The sequence below is a fragment of the Macaca mulatta genome, chromosome X (genome assembly GCF_049350105.2).
Source record: "Macaca mulatta isolate MMU2019108-1 chromosome X, T2T-MMU8v2.0, whole genome shotgun sequence".
Classification (NCBI taxonomy): Eukaryota; Metazoa; Chordata; class Mammalia; order Primates; family Cercopithecidae; genus Macaca; species Macaca mulatta.
In genome coordinates this window covers 141,875,971-141,899,907 of record NC_133426.1, presented here as the reverse complement: position 1 = coordinate 141,899,907, position 23,937 = coordinate 141,875,971, and the positions used below count along the sequence as shown (strand labels likewise).

The 23,937-nt window shown below is 41.4% G+C and overlaps 1 protein-coding gene across 1 annotated transcript; it reads right to left on the bottom strand.

Annotated features, from left to right (window-relative positions):
- Positions 1 to 551: 551 nt before the first annotated feature.
- On the bottom strand, positions 552 to 2,087 carry LOC114674735 (uncharacterized). Its single transcript, XM_077989347.1, has 2 exons — positions 1,832 to 2,087; positions 552 to 907 (listed from the first exon to the last, which is right to left on the bottom strand). The coding sequence occupies exons 1-2, from the start codon at positions 1,963 to 1,965 to the stop codon at positions 679 to 681; spliced, it is 363 nt and encodes a 120-aa protein (XP_077845473.1). The 5' UTR covers positions 1,966 to 2,087; the 3' UTR covers positions 552 to 678.
- Between the last annotated feature and the right edge of the window lie 21,850 nt (positions 2,088 to 23,937).

Sequence of the window (23,937 nt, the reverse complement as noted above, 5' to 3'; positions counted from 1 at the left end):
GCCATCTCGCATGTTTTGTTGAACTATTGGGTGGCTTCCCTTCATGAAAATTAACTCTCTTTGAATGGCTGTGGCCTGAAGGTTTGTTTGACATGCCAAAAAAAAAAAAAAAAAAAGCCACCAGGACATTCTACTTTCCTGGGGACAGTTAGCAGGGCAATTGCCTCTGGTAGGCTCTGTGGACATGATATCTGCAATGTTAAAGCATACCCCACACTCCCAGCCCTGGTGTTGGTCTGCTCTTAAACAATGTCTTTTCACTAGGACAAGCATTAGGTTTTAGAGGGGAACACCGGGGCTGTCTCTCCAAAATGGCTAGGGAGAAGAGTCTTTGCTCTTTGAATGCCAAGTACTACATCACTACGACTTCAGTGTTTTTCCGTTTGATGGTGGGGGACATCTTTTGTGCAACATGATCTCACCCTCTGCTCCGTGTCTGAGCACCCCTGCACTGTGTTATTAGGATGAACAGAAGCCCCTTCCAGTGTAACCCAACTAAGCCCTGTCAGCAAACATATATCCAACCCAAAAGAATGAAATGACAGACTCTGTTTTAATGGCTCAAACATGGGAGGAGTTTATTGTTCTAATTATATTTAATTTCTCAAAATTCTGGGCAGGCCTCAGCACATAAGCCACATGACTTTTGTCCAAAGCCATGTTCACCCTGGAGTTGCTTTATGACAGCATCCATAGCCACCTTGACAGGTCGATGTCACTTCTGTGCCTGCCCAGTTGTCTGTTGATTAAAAAGACCAGCACATTTTTGGTGGGCTTCTTGCATTTGAAGGACTTGTCAGGCTTCTTGATGTTCAGCGCAAGCTTGTTGGCACTGGCTTTTGGGAGTTCTTTATCCATGACACAGCGGCTCCAAACAACCTCAGGAAGACAGCTCAACAAAGAAAGCCTGAAAAAGATGGTGAATTCCAGGTAATCAAGTGGACCTGGGACCTCTTCTTCACTGCCACACACCGACACAGCCACATATTACACGCACGTGCACACACACACACACAAACACACTCAGCTACCAGCAGTAGTCACAGGCGATTGCTTTGGGCCATCTTCTGATTTGAAATGCCAACTATATCATTTATTCAATCTGTCTCACACATGGGGCTGTATAGGAGCCTGATGGGACCCGGAACATTAAGGACACACTGTTGCATCAACCCGATCTTCATCTGACACACACAGACTTGTTAGATTGCACTCGAAGCACTAGCTTAAACTCAAGCGTTCTTATATCCACACTAATTTTAACTCAATTTTATGTTGCTTTTTTGCAGAGCTGCCTTCTTCTCACCTCTGTCTCCTTTGAAAATCATTGGTGAAGCAGGTATGGCTCTTACTCCAACCCCCTGTGTAAGAAATAAACTGTACATTCTCAAGCAATACCTAGTTCTGTTTCTAAGGCCCATCCTGCTGAGTTTCCACGTAGGGAATGTAATCTCAGTGATTTAAAGATTGTACTCACCTCTGATACCTGACCCTATCTCACCCCCAAAAATGCTGTGTGGTATTTTATTTGAATCTGGCACAATGCCAAGGCCAGGGGTGGATGCCAACTGTGTTCTCAATTTTGGGCTCCCAAGAGAGATTAAAGGACTTGCCCAAGGTTACAGAGAGGTGAGACTGGAACTGAGAAAGCCTGTATTTGAAGCCTTGTGCTCCTACCCACTCCTCTATAGTGTCTCTGTATCAGTTTGAACAAATGACTCTCCCATACCCTCCCCCGATTACCAAACAGGGTTGGGGTTTATCAGATTAAGTTAGTTAGGTAATGGCACAACAGGATGCTTTATGATCTTGGTATATCAGGCTATTTTACCTGTCAGGCCACTCAGATTGCTTTTTAAGAACGATCTGGACCAGAGGGTAAACAGTAAGAGGAAACACGCTTTGGCACTGTTTCTCTTTCCCTGAGTCCCAGGGCCTTATTGGTTCGGTACCAAGTGAAGTCATGGTTACTATGGTGACTCACAATTGCCAACAGTCTGCAAGATTCAAACGCTGGCCACCATCACCTGGCTTCCTTCTGGTTCAGGACTCAATAGGGTGAGGAAATTTGCTGGGTGAGGAAGGAGGTATATCCTGTGGCTGGGCGCCATCTGCGTGTCTCTTTCCTGGATGAAACACTCAACTATCCTGACCTCAGAACTTCTTCCTGGCTTGTGCAGAATTCCTTCGTTAAAATTTCTTCTTTGTGTAGATTAACAGCACCCACTGCATCTTGCCAGGTTCCCTGGGTAGTGATCAGCAACTTTGTCTGCCATGCTCCAATCAGGGAATTAGTCTCAGGTCAAATTTCCCACTTACTTGTCAATCTCTGCATCCTGCCTTGGTCATGACTCTGCAATTACTCCCTTCTATAATACACAATTCATGTAAATGGAGTGTTTATTTAGTCGCAGAAATTAAACACTGCAATTTGACATTGCTGTGTCTCACACACCTAACCCCGTCCCAAAGCTCAGTGCAGTGGAGCGCCACACTTTCATTATGGGAAACTAGGATGTAGGTAGGCTTTTAATGCTTCAAAAAATCTATGCTAAAACTGGTCCAGTTCCTTGAGACACACTCATATGTCTCAAGCCATAGTCCCTTCCAAGTCTCTGATCTAGAATAACTATGTTGTTGCCATTAAAGTGTGACCCGTGTGGGTATTGTCTAGATGCAGGACATGATTTTCCAGGCTATCCAAGTGTATTAGTCAGGGTTCTCTTAGAGGGACAGAACTAATAGAATATATATATAGATAGATAGATAGATAGATAGATAGATAGATAGATAGATAGATAGTGTTCACTTACACGATCACAAGGTCCCACAATAGGCTGTCTGCAAGCTGAGGAGCAAGGAGAGTCAGTCTGAGTCCCAAAACTGAAGAACTTCGAGTCTGATGTTCGAGGGCAGGAAGCATCCAGCAGGGGAGAAAGATGTAGACTGGGAGGCCAGGCCCGTCTCAACCGTTCACGTTTCTCTGCCTGCTTTATATTTGCTGGCAGCTGATTAGATTGTGCCCACCAGATTAAGGGTGGGTCTGCATTCCCCAGCCCACTTACTCAAATGCTAATCTCCTTTGGCAACACCCTGTAGGCACACCTAGGATCAACACCCTGCATCCTTCAATCCAATCAAGTTGACACTCAGTATTAACCACCACAAGTCTGCCCCTTGTCAACTTGAACCCATATACATCTCCTGAGAGCACACATAATCTTCAAATAAAGACAATAATAAGGTCATAATTATGTCTAACATAATACAACTATCCTTCGTACAACCGGAAACGCACCAATCCCCAACCCAAATATTATTACATAAAGTTAACAATACTAAATGCTGATATAAAGTCAATAAATCTTATGTCACATGATAAAGGAAAAGGAAATAAAGATATTTTCTTAGTGCAAGTGTATACATGCACAAACATGTTTTTAACAAAAGAAGGAGAAAATAATCATGACAACTACAATTCTCATTTCTGTAGCTGGTCACATGGTCGTAGCTAGTATTGATGACTATCTTCTTCTACTACCCATTCTGTATTCCCTTTGCCTTCAGCAAGCACCTCCGCAGGTCATGGTTTTTTTCCTGGTGGAGTGACTGAAACCTTCATTCCTGAAGGGTCTGGGTCATTTGTAGTCCTGCCTGGATTGGGCTGTTGTAGTTTCCCATTGGCCTTAATCACAGGGCATGGTAATACTAAGAGACGCCCTAATGGATCTCCTGTATTCCATGCGTACACTTTTTTTTTTTTTTTTTTAAACAGAGTCTTGCTCAGTCACCCAGGCTAGAGTGCAGTGGCACAATCTCAGCTCACTGCAACCTCTGCCTCCCGGGTTCAAGCGATTCTCCTGCCTCAACCTCCTGAGTAGCTGGGATTACAGGCGCGTGCCACCACACCTGGCTAACTTTTGTATTTTTAGTAGAGATGGAGTTTCACCATGCTGGCCAGGCTGGTCTCGAACTCCCGACCTCAAGTAATCCACCCGCCTCAGACTCCCAAAGTGCTGGGATTACAGGCATGAGCCACTGTGCCCGGCCCATGTGTATTCTTTCTTACCTCTGTTGTGGAGTAGTAGGCTGATTTCATCTTGATAGTCCGGGTCAGTCACCCCAGTCAACACTATAACTTCCTTCTTAGCCTGTTGACTTAAAGGTAGGAGGAGCCCAAAGTGTCCAGGTTGTAAACTTAACTTCCAGTTTAATGGAATCACTGTTGTGTCTCCTAGCATTCCTGCCTCTGGAAGTAAGACCTATAGGCCAGCAGAATGTAATGTAGTGTCACGGGAACAGGAAGCAAAAATTTTGCTTTCATTATCACATTCTTTTTTTTTTTTTAGACAAAGTTTTGCTCTTGTTGCCCAGGCTGGAGTGCAATGGCACAATATCAGCTCACTGCAACCTCCACCTCCTGGGTTCAAGTGATTCTCCTGCCTCAGCCTCCCAAGTAGCTGGGATTACAGGTGCCCGCCACTGTGACCCGCTAATTTTTTGTGTTTTTAATAGAGACAGGGTTTCACCATTTTGGCCAGGCTGGTCTCGAACTCCTGATCTCAGGTGATCCACCCGCCTTGCCCTCCCAAAGTGCTGGGATTACAGGCATGAGTCACTGCGCCCAGCCTCATTATCACTTTCATCATCAGGAGGGCAGGAAGCATCCAGCACAGAAGAAAGATGTAGACTGAGAGGCTAGGTCTGTCTCTACCTTTCATTTTTCTCTGCCTGCTTTATATTCGCTGGCAGCTGATTAGATTGTGGCCACCAGATTAAGCATAGGTCTGCCCACTTACTCAAATGCTAATCTCCTTTGGTAACACCTCACAGACACACCCAAGATCAACGCCCTGCATCCTTCAATCCAATCAAGTTGACACTCAGTATTAACCATCACACAGAGGGATAACGGTAAGGATCGTGCTTTGTGTTTTTTGTAGTGGGGTTCTCATGAGGAACTAAAATGACTATTATGAGGAGACGTGGCTTGCCTACACACCGGCTGCCCACTCAATCTTATGTAAGAACTGAGGAAATTGAGGTTCCTGTAAAGGGACGCAGCACACTCCCTTTCTTGAGTAGCAGGGAAGGAAGGCTCAGTCTTCCGGGTTTTCTTCTACCCCACGTAGAACCATGTAAAGACCATGAGGCCACGTTCAGTGTCCTAAACAATTTGAAGAGGGAAGAGAACTTATAGGTATAGAATATTTTATTAACAAAGAAAGTGGAAAACTGTCTTTCTCTTAAGGAACTGACATCCTAGAAAAGCCAGGCAATCACCTAGGAAGTAGGCCAGGAGAGGCTGACTGACAGAAGTTAAAAGCATAAAAATTTGCATAGTAGGCCAGGCACAGTGGCTCACGCCTATAATCACAGCACTTTGGAAGGCTGAGTGGGGTGGATTACTTGAGCCCAGGAGTTCAAGAACAGCCTGGGCAACATAAGGCGATCCCATCTCTACAACAAAAATAAATAAATGAAAAAATTGCATATTCTTCCAATAAATAGGGAATATAATAGAAATAAAATATCTTACTTACATTGGTCACAATCGTTATGAAACACCTAGGAAAATGATAAAGACACATATAAGGAAAACAAACATGCAACTTTTTATGAGCTTCCAGTTTGAATATTCAAAAAGATTTTAAAATACCACATTTTTCTTAAGAGGAGGATCAATTTTTGCAATGGCATCAATTATCCTCTAAATAAATCGGTAAATCCAGTGCAATCCTAATCATAAGTCACAGCAGAATTTTGAGTGTTTGTGTAACTGGAAGACCAGATGAAATTATACTGCAAAAAAATGTGAAGGATTATGTTAAAGGGGGAGCTTGTCATTCTGGACTTGAAACTTACTTTGTAGGATTAGTAAATGAAACAGGAATTGATAGACATGTCCACGGACCAACATAGATTCTAGAAATATATTCATGCAAAGCCGACTCTTTTGGTCAAGTGTGTGTGTGTGTGTGTGTGTGTGTGTGTGTGTGTGTGTGTTAGGGAGGGGAAATGCAGAGGGGTTTCCAGGACTACTTGGTGCTTCTCCTTCAGGTAATTCTGAATTCCATCAACTTTCACAGGTCTCTCTTCTGAAGTGCTGTCTTCCTGAAGCCATCTGTGGAGTCAAGCAGTCATGACTCAGGGACACTCTGAAGTCGGTCCCAGCACATCTGCACGGGGCATAAGAAGGAAGGCAGATGATGAATACTTAAGACCCACCCTGGCCACTAAATCCGTGCTGAGCATTTTACTCAGTAGACAACTTGGGAATCACAGAAATGATATGGATCTGACAGTCACTGTGGATGCTGGCACAAGCCACACCAGGCTGGAGCTGGCCTTTGCCAACACACCATGCCATCAACTCACCTCTGCCCTCCGGAGAGGATGGAAAATCCAAGAAAATAGTGTGGATCAATAAATTCTTCCCCTGCAGCAACCATTACAAATGGAAACTGTGTTGCTTTTGGTTGGACGTGGCTTTTGTTCATGTAGTTTCTTGACTTCTGAGCCACCTCTGTGCTACCAGAGGTCACAAGCAGATGAACTCTATCTACTCCCCCTTGAAGGGTGTTTACTAATGTTGCAGAGTCTGGGGGTGCTGGAGTCAAGAAGGGCCCTGTTTAGAGAAGCTGGAAGGGAGGCCGAGTGGACACATGGAGAGGCCCTGCAGCCCTAAATTTCTATTGGGAGGGGGCTTTAAGGAGCCCACTTAGAGGTCTTGATTTGTCTCCCTTGATGTTTGGAGTAGACAGTGATTAAAAGTTGGAATCAAAAGTGAATTTAAAATGGGAGTGGTTGGTAAAGCAGGGAGGGAGTTCTCTCAAGATAAAGGGAACTAATGAAGCAACTATAAATGCCCCAGAAATAAAGAATTGTCTTTGAATTTTTGGTGCAAAGTAACTTTGAGCCTACATTACTTTTAGCCAGACATTCAAGTGTGAGGGTAAATTAGCATGCAAGGTGTTCAAGTGTGCTTTCCCTGGAAATAGACCCTGAGACACACTTGTGAGTAGAAAGTGCTTACTTGGGATGGAGTCCCAGATAGCGCTGGTAGGGGTGTGGGGACGTGAGACATACAAGCAAGGCAGCCAACCAAGGGTGGGGAGAACTATCTATCAGGTTACCACTGTGGGCAATTGGAGCTAATTCTCAGGGGGACCCTGTGGGAGACCGTGTGGAACGTATACCTCACATTCATCCCGAGTGTAGGGTGAAGAGGCTGGGGGTATTTAGCCACCAAATACCCAACCATACTTGTTAAAGCACTTCCCCCAGGGGTGATATAAATCTCTGTCACCTCCATCTTGCCTTGTTTGATGTCCAGCATGGTCCAAAGGTGAGAAAAAAAGCCCCTAAGGCAGAGAGTCATGTGTAGTAAGTAGCCCTATAGATCCAAAGGTGAGACTTAGCTCTGCAGAGCCAAGAGTCATAGGTGTTTTTAGTAACTAGTCTTGAGATTTAGAGGTGAGACCTGAGGGGATACAAGAAGACCACCACATGAGTCTGCTATACAAGGATTTAAAAAATATACTACCATATCTATTTGGGACCTAATAGCAAACAGAATTTGAATCAGATAGTTCAAGTAATCATACTCTAATAAAGGAACCACTTGCATATGTAGGCAGAGAGAAGATACCACATAGGCTGTTTGGATCAGCAAGAATGGGAAGTTTTTAGGAAACCTGGAATTTCAGTGGGAAGGGGAAGAAATAGTGTTACTGGCTAGCACTAAAAAAGAAGGACCACTAACCAACAGCTATAATTGTAGAGTGAGAACTCCACTGCCAGAGACACAGTGACAAATAATGCTTGTGGTGAGGTTGGCCTCTCTCCTCCCACTCTTGGATTTCTTGCAGTTGCCTACCACTGGCCGAATCCAACTACTAGATGAAAGCAAGGAAGCCCAGGTAATGTAGTCTACAAGCCTCAGTCTCCTAGGGCACATAGCATGCAGAAAAGGTTACAGGATATATCTAGGTGGACAAAACAAAAATATCCAACACACTTCATCCCTATTGTAAATTGCTAAAACTCATCTACTGTTGCCATTGACTCAGATGAAAAAACACTCTTCACAACATAAGGAAGATACAAAGGCTCATCAGTCTACATATCATCATGGGGTGATGTCAAATCAATCATAATCTCATCTGTGACCCAAATTATAACCTTAAATGATCACCAGTACTTTTTCAATAGTCATGAAAATCATAGGGAGAAAGCATTCTCACTTTTCTTCCTGTGACATCAATTCCATGTTCTCCTTAATCTATGCTGGCAACTCAAGTTCCTGGTGAATATTTACCTGGTAGGGTGACTCAAGCATTCATTGCCAAAGGATCTGAGTCCTTGCAGGTGATGTCATCCTGGAGTTGCATCAGTTTTCCACTGAACTTTAAAACTGGATTTGGGAGTGCTAAGCGATGGCCCAGTGAATCTCCTCAGTTCCAGAAGTAGTCTTCTTTTCCCCATTGTGATGCAGCAACCCAAATTCCCTTTGGTAGTCTGGATGAGTCACTCACTCTTTCAGCCTGGTAATTTCTTCTCAATTATCAGTTTTTTTGGGCCGCGGGGATGAAAATGGACAGAGGACAATAGCTCAGTGTCAGTTTCCAATTTAATGGAACTATGGATACATTTCCTTGGAGAGTCATTCTTGATTTGAGCTTTTAAAATTCCAAACCACTAAGCCTAATTTTAGGGGGAAGAAAAAGGAGAAAATACGTTAAGTAGGTTTTGGGTGTTTAAATTCTGCTCTTGGTTCTTTTTCATACATTTTCTTAAAAATGACAAGTGGGGAAATGAATCATCCGACTGAGTGCTTGTGGTTTTATGACAGTAGATGCTCTTCAGCCTCTCCAGTCAGTTGCCAAAGAATACAGTTTGGAATTTTGTTACACAAAACAATTGTTATGTAATGTCCTTTTATTATTTAACTAAAATTTGGGACTGGTCTTTTTCAAAAGCTTTATTTAACTTACTCTCTTCTTTTTAATTGACAAATAAGGAAAGTATTTGGCTAATCGCTTGTGGTTTTATGCCACTGAATATCCTCAAGCTGCCAGCAAGGATAGTTTTGTGTTTTATTTTATAACATAAATGTATTTTTTATAACATTCTGCTGTTTAAAAATTCTTACTATTTAATAGCTTTCTTTGTCTAATAATGTGATGGTTAATTTTATGTGTCAGCTTGACTGGGACAATGGGTGCCTAGATATTTGGTCAAACTTTATTCTGGGTGTGTCTGTGATAGTGTTTCTGGATGAGATTAACATTTGAATTAGTAGATGGAGTAAAGTAGATTGCCCTCCCTCAGGTGAGTGGGCCTCATTCAACCAGTTGAAGGCCTGACTAGAACAAAAAGGCTGACCTTTCCTCAAGAAGGAATTTTTCCTGCCTTTTGACTCAATCTGAAACATTGGTTTTTGTGGGGCCTGAAGTCTGCCAGCCTTTAGAATGGAACTACCTGTGAACCCCGAACATCTGAGACAGGTCTCAGTTAATTTAGAAAGTTTATTTTGCCATGAAGATGCGCGCCCGTGACACAGCCTCAGGAGATCCTGATAACATGTGCCCAAGGTGGTCAGAGCACAGTTTAGTTTTATGCATTTTAGGGAGACATGAGTCATCAATCAATATATGTAAGATGAACATTGGCTTGGTACGGAAAGGTGGGACAACTGGAAGCAAAGGTGGGACAACTCAAAGGGGGAGGGGAGTCCCAAGGCATAGGTAGATAAGAGTTTCTAATTAGCCTTTCCAAATGAGGCGATCAGATATGCATTTATCTCAGTAGCAGAGGGATGACCTTGAATAGAATGGGAGGTAGGTTTGCCCCAAGCATTTCTCAGCTTGACTTTTCCCTTTAGCTCAGTGATTTGGGGGTCCCAAGATTTATTTTCCTTTCACATACCCCATGAGCATTCCTGGGTCTCTAGCTTGCTGACTCACTCTGCAGATCTTGGGACTTGTCAGCCTGCATAATGTGTTAGGCAATTCCTTATAACATATATAAGCAATAGGATACATATATATATAAATACTATATATTATATATATTATGCATCATGTATTATATTAAATATATATAATAAATATCGTATATTGTGTGTATACAATATGCTCTAATATATATGTACGTGTGTGTATACACATATACACACATATACATATACACACACATACATATATATTAGGGCATATATATATACACACACACACACATACACACACACACCCTATACCCTATTGGTTTTGTTTCTCTGGAGAACCCTGAGTAATACAACTAGTATTTTTTAAAATATTTAAATTTTTTGTGGTATTTCCAGTGTAAAATTACACACATTGAGCATCAGACTGGTCAAGCCCCTGTTGTTTAATAACAGCAAATGCCTAGAAGTGCCACTGAAAGTAGTTTGGGATTTCATTCACCAAAACAATTGCATGTTGAATGTCATGTTATTCAATTGAATTTGACCATTTGTTCTTTTTTTGTAAATTTCCCTTTGAAAAGTGGAACATGTTCAATTTACAAATGAGGAAATTAATGGTCAAATTAAGTAGTCTTTGTTTTCAGGAAGCGAATGGCTATTGGAGGTCATGTTGTACACTTTTGAATTTCATTTGACAGCGTAATTGTGTATTTAATATAATGGTATTTCTTTTAATTTTGGACTCAACCCTTTTTCCCAGGTGTCTTGCATAAAAAAGATGTGTGTTGCGGTTTCTATTTACAAACAAGGAAGATGGGAGTTGTCATGGTTTCTATTTACAAACAAGGAGGATGGGAGTTGTCAGGAGTCAGGGAGTTGTCAGGAGTCAGGCTGGTCAGGACAAATAATGGTGAGAATAGGCTTCCCTATCCTAGGGTTCACTGGGCCCATCTCTTTGGCCACTCTGTGCTGACTGTGCCTTAATACTTCCAATGTGCACATATTGGCTGATGAAATAGTTCCTTGAGTGCCTATTTATATTTATGCCTCCATTTTGTGACAACTAATGTGTAGTCAAGGGGAGAACTGAAAGAAAGGAAAAACTCTTGTCTCTTTCAAAAACCTGAGAACCATAATTACTGACAGTAACTTGAATCTTGCTTTAAGATAAAACAAGAATTCTTCCCTTTTATATCATTCTATTTAAGTTTGCTTATTAGCATTTGTCTGGTTCATTCTTGATATTGACTTGCATTACATATGTTAGCTCATGTAGAAATAATTCAATGACTTCTTTAGTGAAGTAACACTGGTTTTCTCCAAATATCACTTTCCTGGATTACATTTAAAGTGAGAAGGATGGATTGCTGGTACTTGGATCATAACACACCTCTGCCCTTGGTACTCCATGTCACCCAAATTTCAGAAACTGGGACATGACCTAGCCTCATAAATCCTGGATTCGGTCAGAGCCCTAGACCTTGAACATCATCTAAGTGTGGAAATCAGGCCCAGGTATCAGGCCTGAAGGCACTTTAATTGCATCCCCATTTCCAGTATGATCCTAGGGGCATACTTTCCAATTAAGAACAAAGTTCCCAAATCCTATATTATATGGGCAAATGTTCAATTTCATCCATTTTTTTCTATTCCAAGAGCTTATGCTTGTTGTCAGTGGCAGCAACCCCATTTATAATATGGAATTCTTCACAAAATTGTTTTGAATGTTATTAGTTTGTTTCTAATGTAAGAAATTTTCCAAATTACTATGTTACCAATTAATGACACTAATATACCATAAAATGCAGTTGTATCATGTGCATTTCATGGCATCAAGTGTTGTAGTGCGTAACATAGGAAGGAGTGCACAAAACCCATTTCAAAAATTTATTAGCCATGATCTTGCATAGTATGTGAGTGTCTGTAACTGGTAACAAAGTAAGGAGAACTCAAACCCCATTTTAAGGGTTACCCATAATTCTGAATGAGTCATTAGCCTGGATACTGAAGAATAAACTGAACTCTTTTGTCCTCCCTTCTAACAAATAAGTGGCTTTGCCTCTCAATGTAATATTTTATAATTACTTTATAATGTTCCATTAAACCAGGATGAACTATGTTTCCTTTGTAAGGGGTGTTCAGGCCTCTGAGGCAGCAATCTTATCTGATACTGTGGCTTTTTTCATGCAGTCCCCACCTGTATTGGTTTCCTGTGTTTGCCGCAACAGGCTGTCATAAGCTGGGTAGCTAAAAACAACAGAAATGTATTCTTTTACAGTTCTGGAGGCCAGAAGTCTGAATTCAAGGTATTGGCAATGCCTGCTCCCCCTGAAGGTTCTAGGGAGGAATCTTTCCTTGTCTTTTCCCAGCTTCCGTGGGCTACTGACAATTCTTGGCATTCTTTAGATTGTAGATGCATCACTCCAATCTCTGCTCCATTTTCACATGCCTTCCTTTGTGTATCTCCTTTGTGTGTGTCTCTATGTCTTCTCCTCTTCTTAGAAGAACACCCATAATGGATTCATGGCCCACTCTAAACCCAGGATAATTCCACATGGAGATCCTTAATTATATTTGCGAAGACTCTATTTTCATATAGGGTCATATTCAGATGTTCCTGATGGACACGAATTTTGGGGGACATGATTCAGTCTACTACACCATTTGGCATTACCATTCCCTCTTTTGGATTACTTTGCACAGGCTGCATGACTGAGTACCCGGGGGTCAACAACCATTTTCAGAAGTTCCTCTGGATAAAGCAAAGAGGAAGTGTGTCCCAACTACCCAATGAGTTTCCAAGTTCCATAATTTTCCTGCAGTGGCACTGGGCTGTCCACCCACAGGCAAGTCTTTTGGCAGATTCATACAGTCACCATCTCCTACAGAACCTGTGATGGAAAAGTCCAGTACTGGTGAGCCTATGGGCCTGTAATGTGAAGAGGGTGGAACTGGAATCACTTGTCAAGATCACCTAGACAAGTTCAGGGTACCCTTATGGTGTGTAAGGTTACAGGTGTTTTGTGAAGGGCAGTTCCCTCTTCCTGTCCCCTGTGCATCATTAACGATGGTATGAAAAGCCCTTCCTGGAGATGCTAAAGAGAAGGACTACCAACAGTAGCAGTCACTCCTTAAGTACTGCTGACTTACTCCATGATAGAGACCCTGTTTCTATAACCTGTTCCTTTCATTAGACAGGAGGATCTTTTTCTAGTCCTTATTTGTGTTCCTCATGTACCCTGTGGGTGCCGCTGTTATAGAGACATTGACAAACTTAGACTGTTCTGATTTCAAATAAACCTGATTTTGACTTTTTTTAACACCAAAGTTTTGATCTTTATTTTCATCCCCCTTTTTTTTTTTTTTTTTTTGGAAAGCCTTGACATAGCAGGAAGCAGCAGGAGGGTAGACTGGATGAGATTTTAGAAAACAAACTTCAGGAGTCCAGGGAATGTGGGAGTGCTGCTCAGGTGCCTTTGTCTCAGGGGTGACAACATGGATTGGAATGTTATTTAAAGCTAGCTCTAACTATGAAAAAGGGGAAAATGGAACCTGTGGACCAAGTGGATGGTGGGGAGTGGTAGTCTGCCAGTGTCTCCTAGCTTTGATGGAGTGGAGTGGGCTTGTGCTAGGGGTCCTGGCGGCATAAGCCAGCAATTAACATAATATGTAGGCAAATACTTCTCAAAATTTTTACTTTCCATACATCATTGTCCATTTTCTTGCTTTGCAGATATTGCTGACACCACAAAGCATCCTTTATTCACAATAAGTCTCCAGTGTCTGAGTTTGAAAGACCTTTGGCTCATTCTCACTAACTTTCATCTTCAAGCCTGAGTATCTTCAGTCATAAAATAGGAATCATACCTTGCTACCAGGGATGTTGTAGGATTGAGTGTGATTATCTTTGTTAAGCGCCCAGCACATAGAAGGTAGTACCCCTGTTTCCTTAATCCATAATTAGTACCCCATTTTCTTAATCCAAATATTGGAGCAGAACATTATGGTGCCTAGTTTAGCATTTCTTCCCACACAACCTCCCATCCCCCATGCACACTCAAGCACATTAGACTTTTGTCATCATTTCCTTTGTTTGTTTCCTTTCCCAGGGTCAGCAAGTTTCCTCAGAGATTACATGGGCTTATCTTTGGAAACTACACCTCTGTAATGCTGCAGGAAAGCAAGTGGTGGCCCAGAACCCAGGGCTTTTTCCTTGCTCTGAGCCATGTTCTTTTCTGGCCAACTCAAGACATTTTACACGGATGCTGACTTAGCTCAGTGCCCAGCAGGACTTACTATGATCTGTCCAGCTGTGTGGGCTGGAGGGTGCCTGTTAACTAGCGTGCCAGAAAGGTCTCTGCTCTTTTCCAGCCTATGTGAAGTCACTTCTTTTCTGGACACACATGATTAATTCATTGATGATCAAAGAATCATCAAAGCCAAGACTTTTGATAATTTCAGGGGAGGAATTGCTAAATATAAGTATGAGCTATTATAAAATGTTCTCAAATATACACTGTAAGTGCTGCTGTTGATCTTTACTTTTATCCTTTTGACCTTTCTTCTCAGTAGATAACTCTGGTGATTCTATTCTTCTATAGGCATGGGTTTCTTTCACAGGGAGGTGTCATGCACCTGATGTCAGGAAAAGCTACATAATTTGCAGGACCCCAGAGCAAAATAAAATCAGGATTCTCTTTTGCAAAAATTATCCAGAATTTCAAGATGCCAACAGCAAAGCATTAAACCAAGCATAGGGCTTTGTTCAAATGTACAGGTTTGTACACCCATGAATCCAGGTATTCCCTACATGACGATCAAAACCCCTAAATTTCCATTTGCTTAGAAACTAAACACTCTACCTCACTTTTGTAGAGCATATTGATATTTCAAAGCCTTTTCACTTATTATCATAATTTATTAAATTATGTTAAAGCCTAGGAAGGTTAGGATCATTGTTATTTTCTACCTGTGAGAAACTGAGGCTTCACGTATTCAAAAAAAGCTTAAGACCACTTATTTGAGCCATGGCAGCCAAGGTCTTCCATCAGGTGACTTGACGGTGACTAAGGGCCAGCCACTCACCATCCAGACTTTAATTGGCTCTTGACCAAAACGTTGCTCATTTGGTAGATAAAGAAGGTCGTGAAATTGGAACTTATCTGTGAAACCTCTTCTACCTTAGAAATTCAGTCATCCTGAATATCTTTATTGCACTAGGCTGAGGAAGACCTCAATGCATTGTTTGGTTCAATGAGCAATTCTGATGAGGACTGGCATTCTGGGGTCACAAAGTGGAGGAGTCCAAGAAAGGTGACAGTAATTGGTGGCAATCTCCAGAACTAGGGGCCCTTCCCAGGGAAAGAAAAGGTGATTCGTCTTCAGATTTGTCACAGAACATGGATCCTTGGATCATTCCCAAGGAGATGACTCCTAGGCCACTTTTCGGCCTTCTACTCATCTTCCTTCTGTTCAGTGCATGGTTCCTTATTGGTGAGAATATTAATTACTAAGGTGATGTATTCCATATCAAACACATTATCAAATTAAGTGTGTTTTCCTTCCCCCTTGTTGTTATTATTGGAAAGAGAATTGATTATAACTGAAATTTTAACGCAAGGCTATTGACATTGACTCTATGAATTATCTATGTAGAAGACAATTTTCCTAGTATTTAATGAAAAATCACAACACACAAAAAGGCTGGACGTGTTCAAAACTTTTTGAATAATTTTTAAAATTATAGATGTAATATGTGCTTAGGTAGAAGGTCTAGAGACTTCAGAAACGTGTAATGAAATTTTAAATTGCCAAAAATCTGTCTACCTAGAATTATACCCACTGTTCCCATTTTCATGCATTTCTAGTTAGGCTTTCCTTTGATAATATCCACTTTTTAATTATGATCTTTGACATTGATTTTTAGCAAATACCTTTATGCTTTCTCACTCAGATATTTGACTTCATTCAGTGGTTTCTTTTTTTACATTCAAGTGTTTTCATACGCAAACATTATGCTCGCTGTTAGAAAAGGCATAATGACAGCTCCTTCAGTGAGAATTTGTTAGATATGCTAATTTTTTTTTTTTTTTTTGAGGCGGAGTCTCGCTCTGTTGCCCAGGCTGGAGTGCTGTGGCCGGATCTCAGCTCACTGCAAGCTCCGCCTCCCGGGTTCCCGCCATTCTCCTGCCTCAGCCTCCCGAGTAGCTGGGACTACAGGCGCCTGCCACCTCGCCCGGCTAGTTTTTTGTATTTTTTAGTAGAGACGGGGTTTCACCGTGTTAGCCAGGATGGTCTCGATCTCCTGACCTCGTGATCCGCCCGTCTCGGCCTCCCAAAGTGCTGGGATTACAGGCTTGAGCCACCGCGCCCGGCCTAATTTTTTTAAAATACAATTTTCTGGAAAGATTTGTATGGAGTGGCAATCCAAAAGGTGTAACTTCAATTTAGTACATATAGGAGTGATGAAAAGCCTATCATCCATACAGGAAGATTCGTTGTTTCTTTGTATGGCTTAATGCAGACTAATTGTCAGTCTGGCTTAGAAAGGTAAAGGAAGTAAACGAAGGGATTTTCTATTTCCTGTTGATATTTGTACTTATGGTGTTCTGAGTTGGTTCTAGGAATAAGGTGTCTCCTCGAAAAGGTTGTCAGAGTTAGATCAGGTTTCCCAAATGACAAGAGGCACTGACTAGCCACTTCAAACCTTGCATTGAAGAGGCCTAGTGTTTTTGTGTCTACATATAAAGACACAACTCAAGAAGCTGTGTCAAGGCTTGGAAAGAGCTGATTAGGTTGCAAATCCCAAGCTATACTGGATAGAATGTCTATGTGTCTCTACTTTTAGTAGTGCATAAAGTGGCACAGAATAGCCTAGTAACTGCTATATTCCCAAAGAGCAGACCTACAAGCTTTCACTAGAGCTTTCCTATCAGAGTCAGATCTTACTTGGGTCCTTCCCCTTCTGATGATGCACTGATTGATGTCTGGGCAAGGGCTTCACTAAAGGAGATTGAGTAGGAGATGCTGGATAGAGACATGGTGGGAAAGGAGTAGAGAGAGAAGTAGGACTATTTATGGTGCACAAAGGAACCTATGTAACCTCCTGCTCAGAGGGTGACTTCCTTTCTTCTCTAAATGTGATATCTACCCAACACATCCAACTTACTGTTTTACTGTTTCCCTTTCAGCTGTAAAGTGCCTCCCTCCCTCAGGATTCTTGTAGAAGTAAGGATATGTGGGAGTAACAGAAAAGTATCCCTATTTACTTTAAAAAGTTGTCGGCAGGGTATACTAGTTCTCCAAAGAGGCAGAACCAATAAGACAAATAGATATAGATACATGGGAGGGTATTTATTAGGAGTATTAGCTCATGCAATTATGGAAGCTGAGAATTCCCATGATAGGCCATCCACAAGGTGGAGACTAGGGAAGCTGGTGGTGTGGCTCAGTACAAGTCAGAAGGCCTCAGAAACAGGGAAGCCAGTAGTGTAACTCTCAGTCCTAGGCCCAAGGCCTGAGAATCTGGGTGGGCACTGGTGTACGTCTCAAAGTCCAAAGGCCAGAAAATCTGGAGCTTTGATATCCAAGGGCAGAAGAAGGGTGTCCCAGTTTCAGAAGAGACAGCAAATTCACCTTTCCTCTGCCTTCTTGTTCTATCTGGGCTCTCAGTGGAATGGATGGTGCTGACCCACATTGGGTAAGGAAAGATCTTCCTCACTCAATCTACTGATTCAAATGCCAGTCTCCTCTGGAAACATTCTCACAGATATATCCAGAAACAATACTTTACCAGCCATCTGAATATCCTTTAATACAGTAAAGTGGACACCTAAAATTTACCATTACATAGGGGAAAGGAACCTTCTCCACTGGAAACTATGTCTGCACCTCCCACTTTGAATGCTATCTTTCATCTTCCTAGTCGCTAAGTTTTTTATTTTTATTTATTTATTTATTTATTTTTAGCCTAGTTTCCAACCACAGATGGGAGACATTAACCACTGGAAAAAAAATGTAACTCTGTCTATTCTTTCCTGAAAGAAGATTTCCTGTTAAACCCAGCCAACAGAAGAACCCACACAGCACCAGCCAATTAAAAGGGGCTCTGATTTCCTGGAAATGACTATTATGACCATTGTGATGGTGTTGCTGTTGCTGGTAAAGATGATAATAAGAAAATAGCCACAGTTACCAATGATTTAAAGCTTACTAGAACCAAGAATTGTGCTCAGTTCTTTATGTCTGTCTCACTTAATCATCTCAAAAACCCTATAAATACCACTTTTATCTCCATTTTATAGGTGAGATTAATTATTCTAGCATTCATCATCATAGTTGTTTTCACACACTGAACCTTACCTTTATTTGGTAAGGTTAAATAAAGCTATTGTTTTGTCACAATAAAGTATACACATATTCCAGTATTATTCTTCAAGCTTGCTGTCTCAACTGAACCTTAACATTATTATAGCGGTCATCTTCATGCTACTCTCACACTAAACTGTTTCCTTATTCCAGTGTTCACATTCGTGTTCTTTGTCTCCCACTAAAAAAATAGACATATTCCAGCGTCATTCCACGGTGGTTTTCTCACACAGGATAATCTTATTCCAGTGGTCATCTGCATGCACGTTGTCAGAAATTGAACTTTTACCTAATCCTAGTGGTAATTTTCATGCTTATTTCCTCACTGTGAAACATAACCTTATTAATGTGGTCATTTTCATTCTTGCTCTCACAGAGAATTAGAAATGTATCCCAGTAGTCATTATCATGCTTGTCTCACACTGAACCTGAACATTATTCAAGCAATCATTTTCATGCTAATTTTCATACACTGAAACTTAACCTTATCCCATGATTCCACTTCATGGCTGAAGTCTCAAAGGGAAACTTAGCATTATTTCTGCAATCATCTTCATGTATTTTGTCTCACACTGAACCATAAACATATTCCAGCAGTCATCTTCATTTTTATTATAGTTTCATTGAACTATAGCCTTATTCTATCCATCATTTTTGTACTCCTTTTCTCATACTGAAACTTTGCCTTATTCCAGAGGTCATCTTCATGCCTCCTTTCTCCAAACAAATGCTATCCTTATTCCAGTGGTCACCTTCCTGCTTACTATCTCACACTGAATACTACCCTTATTTTAGTAGTAACCTTCATCCTTATTGTTTAGGTCTTACCTTTATCCTTATCCCAGCTGTCAACTTCTTGCTGGCAGTCTCACACTGAAGTGTAACATTATTCCAGTAGTGTCCTTCTAGCTCTCTGCTGCACATTGAACCTTAACATATTCCAGCTGTCATCCTCATGGTTTTCGTCTCACATAGGATCTTAACCTTTACCAGAATTCATCATAATGCTTGTTGAACGTTTACCTTGGCTTATTTCAGAATCATCCTTATACTTTTTGCCTCATACTTTGAACACTGACATTGTTTCAGCAGTCATCATTACACTTGAAGTCTCACATGTGATCTTAACTTTTCCAGTGGTCATCTTTATGTTTGTTGTGTTATACCTAACTTCACCTTTATTCTAATGTTCACTTTCATGCCTTTTATAGTAGTCATTTTCATTTTCATGCTTGTGGTCTCTTAATGACCTCAACGTTTGTATTACTCTGTCCTCATACTGCTATAAAGAAATATCTGAGACTGGGTACTTTATAAAGAAAAGAGGTTTAATTCACTCTTGCTATGCTTTAGCAAAGAGACTGGTGGCATTCTGTCCTTGCCCTAGACATCTGTGGAGCTTTGCATTTGAGAGAGATGACATAGGGTATCTGGCAGAAGAAATTTCTAAGCAGCAAAGCATTCAAGATATGACCTGGCTTTTCCTGAAAGCGTACAGTTATATGTGTTCACAGAGATGATTTAAAATAGGAACTTACATTTAAAAGGGAAGCAAAGCATAAATGTTTGAAAAATTTGCAGCCTGACCATTTGGTAGAAAAGAAAATCCCATTTTTTGGGGAGGAATTCAAGCTGGCTACAGAAATTTGCATAAGTAACAAGGAGCCAAATGTTAATAGCCAAGACAATGAAGAAAATGTCTCCAGGGCATATCAGAGATCTTGAAGGCTGCCTTTCCCATCACAGGCCCAGAGGCCTAGGAGGAAAACATGGCTTCATGGGCTGGGCCAAGGGCCCCATTGCTCTGTGCCACTTCAGGACTTGGTGCCCCGTGTCCCAGTCGCTCCAGCTCCAGCTGTGGCTAAAGGGGGCTAAGGTACAGCTAGGGCCATTGCTTCAGAGGGTGCAAGCCCAAAGCCTTGGTGGCTTCCACTTGGTGTTGGGCCTTCAGGTGCACAGAAGACAAGAGTTGAGCTTTGGGAACTTCTGCCTAGATTTCAGAAGATGTATGGAAATGCCTGGATGTCCAGGCAGAACTGTGCTGCAGGGGCAAAGCCCTCATAGAAAACCTCTACTAGGGCAGTGTGGAATGGAAATATGGGATTGGAACCCCCACACAGAGGCCCCACTGGGGCACTGCCTAGTGGGGCTGTGAGAAGAGGCCCACTATCTTCCAGACCTCAGAAAGGTAGATTCACTGATAGCTTGCACCATGCACCTGGAAAAGCCTCAGGCATTCAATACCAACTCATGAAGGCAGCCATGGAAGCTGTACCCTCTAGAGTCAGAGAAGCAGAGCTGCTCAAGGCTGTAGGAGCCCACCCCTTGCATCAGCATGCTTTTGATAATGAGACATGGAGTCAGAGGAGATCATTTTGGAGCCTTAACATATAATGACTGCCCTGCTGGGTTTCAGACTTGCATGGGGCCTGGGCCCCTTTTTTTGGCCAATTTTTCCTACTTGAAATGGGAACATTTATGTAACTGTAATACCCAAGATACCCCCATTATATTTTGGAAGTAAGTAATTTGCTTTTGATTTTACAGGCTCATAAGCATAAGAAGGGCCTTGCCTTGTCTCAGATGAGACTTTGGACTTGAACTCTGGAGTTAATGCTGGAATGAGTTAAGACTTTGGAAGACTGTTGGAAAGGCATGATTTGTTTTGAAATATGAAAAAGACATGAGATTTGGGAGGGGCCAGGGGTGAAATAATATGGTTTGGCTCTGTGTCCCCACACAAACCTCATCTTGAATTGTAATCCCCATGTGTTGAGGGAGGGGCCTTGTGGGAAGTGATTGGACAATGGGGGCAGTTTCCCCCATGCTGTTCTTGTGATAATGAGGGCATTCTCAGGAGATCTGGTTGTTTGATAAGTGTCTACCATTTGCCTTCTGCACTCTCTCTCCTGCTGCCTTCTGAAGAAGGGTACTTGCTTGCTTCTCCTACCTCTTCCACCATGATTGTAAGTTTCCTGAGGCCTCCTCAGCCATGTGGAACTGTGAGTCAATTGAACCTCTTTTGTTTACAAATTACCCAGTCTCAGGTAGTATCTTTATAGCAGGGTGAGAACAGACTAATACACACCCCCAATTACAGTACTAACATTAAAGATTATTGATCACAGATCACCATAACAGATATAGTAATAATGAAACAAATTGATACACTGTGAGTATTACCAAAACGTGACAAAGAGACACAAAGTGAGCACGTTTTTGCCACAAATCTGGGTTGCGACAAATCTGCAATTTGTCAAAAACACAGTATCTTTAAAACACAATAAAGTGAGGCACAATACAACAAAATCCCTGCATACATATCTCACATTTTCTTCATCCATTTATCAGTCTATATACACTAAGATTGATTTTATATCTTAGCTATTGTGAAAAGTGCTCAAATGAACATGGTAGTGTAAATATCTCTTTGGGATACTGATTTTAATTAAATATATATGCAGAAGTGGTATTGATGGATCAGATAGTAGTTCTATTTTTAATTTTTTGAGAAATCTCAATATTGTTTTCTATAATGGCTGTACCAATTCACATTCCCACCTAGAGTATAGAAGGGTTCTTTTTTCTCACATCTTCACCAACACTTGTTATCTTGTTTTGTTGTTGCTGTTGGATAACAGCCATTCTAACAGGTGTGACATGATATCTCATTGTCATTTTAGTTTGCATTTTCCTGATGATTAGTGATGTTGAGCATATACCCATTAGCTATTTGTAGGTCTGTTTTCTAAATGCTTTAGTGTCTGTTTCCCAGTTGTTCATCTTACCAGATGTTATATCTGCTTTAAAGATATTACCACTCTCTACTGCTGTGTAACAAACCACTCCAAAGTTCAACAGTGTAAAACAGTAGTTATATTATTATGCTTTCAAATTATGTGAGTTAGGAATGTGGACAGGGCACAGGGGGATGGCTCTTCTCTACCCAAGATATGTAGGGCCTCAGCTAGGATGACTCAAATGTTTTGGGGTTGCAACTGCTAGAGCTGAAGGATCCACTTCTAAGACAAAATGAGATGGCCGAGGTGGCTGAAGAACAAGCTCAGTTCAGAATAACCACCAGACAGCCTACAGGTACCTCTCCATATTGATCAGACTTCCTACATGGGATCCAAGAGCAAGTGCTTCTACTGAACAAGATGGAAGCTACAACATCTTTTATGACCCCACCTCAGAAGTAACAGAGTATCACTTATTCCTTTAGTAGCAGTCTCAAGCCTGCCCAGATTCAAGGGCAGGGGACAGAGACTCCATTTTTTATGGGAAAATAATTTGAGGGTATACTTTAAAATTCCCACAACAGGTAAAGAAATCAAGACTTGGAGACTTTGTCAAGGTCATTTGTTTGGTAAACATAGAACTTCTCAGTGTTAATTATACCATCTCTCTGCTTGAAAATGGAGGAATTGGGGTTAAGAATTGTACACTTCTGGTCGGGCACGGTGGCTCATGCCTGTAATCCCAGCACTTTGGGAGGCCGAGGCAGGCAGATCACTTGAGCCCAGGAGTTCGAGACCAGCCTGGCCAACATGGTGAAATCCTATCCTACTAAAAATATAAAAATTAGTCAGCCATGGTGGCAGGCACCTGTAATCCCAGTTACTTGGGAGGCTGAGGGAGGGATAATTGCTTGAACCCAGGAGACAGAGGTTGCAGTGAGCCAAGATCATGCCACTGCACTCCAGCCTGGGCGACAGAGCAAAACTTCGTCTAAAATATATACATACACACACACACACACACACACACACACACACACTTCTTTTTCTCTTCCCTATTCCCTATACCCATGTGTGTGTGGGGGGTGTGTGTGTGTGTTACAGCAGCATGTAAGTAACATCTTAGGAAAAGGGACTCTAGTCTTCCCAAGATGAATTGTACTTCTCGGGAGATAAGGCAGTACAAGTGTTTCCTTTCACTCCAGGTTAAGATGAAGGGCCTCTAGTTCTTCACTGCTCACCCTCTACTTTCATAGGAAAGGAATCTAGTTGAGAAGAGGTGGCTGAAGAATTACTGTAGAATACACTTCAAAGTAGAGGTAAACAGATCTCTTCTAGGGCCAACAGGTAAGGTCTGATTTTCAGGAAAGACCTCACATTTTAGAGTTTTGAAGTTATCTTCAGTAATTAATACATTTATATCTTGTATTAGGTGATAAAGATGTTCATTAAATGTAAATATTTAAAATATATCAATATTTTAGTATTTTTTACTATCTTAGAATTCTTAGGAAATGTAAACTTAGGTCTTGCTAGAACTCTGAGAAGTCCTTTCTGACAAGGCACAAAAAGCTGGATAGAGGCTAACCTATATATCACTCCAGGAGAAAGAGATTTACCACCACTTCCAATCCTAGTGGTTAAAGTCTCAGGGATTGGGAACTGAGTAAACTGATTATCAATGCTAAGGAGAGGCTAAGAGATGAGCTCTCTTACCAATCCATTTCACATCTGTTACAGAGGACTATTAAAGAAGCAGGGGGCTGGGCCCAGACTAATCACAATGTAGCAAAACCAAAAATTAAGAGGAAAATGGCAGCGTTGTACATCTCTTAAGTCAAAGAGGAATTATAATGAAAACAACAATTTTGAAATAATTAA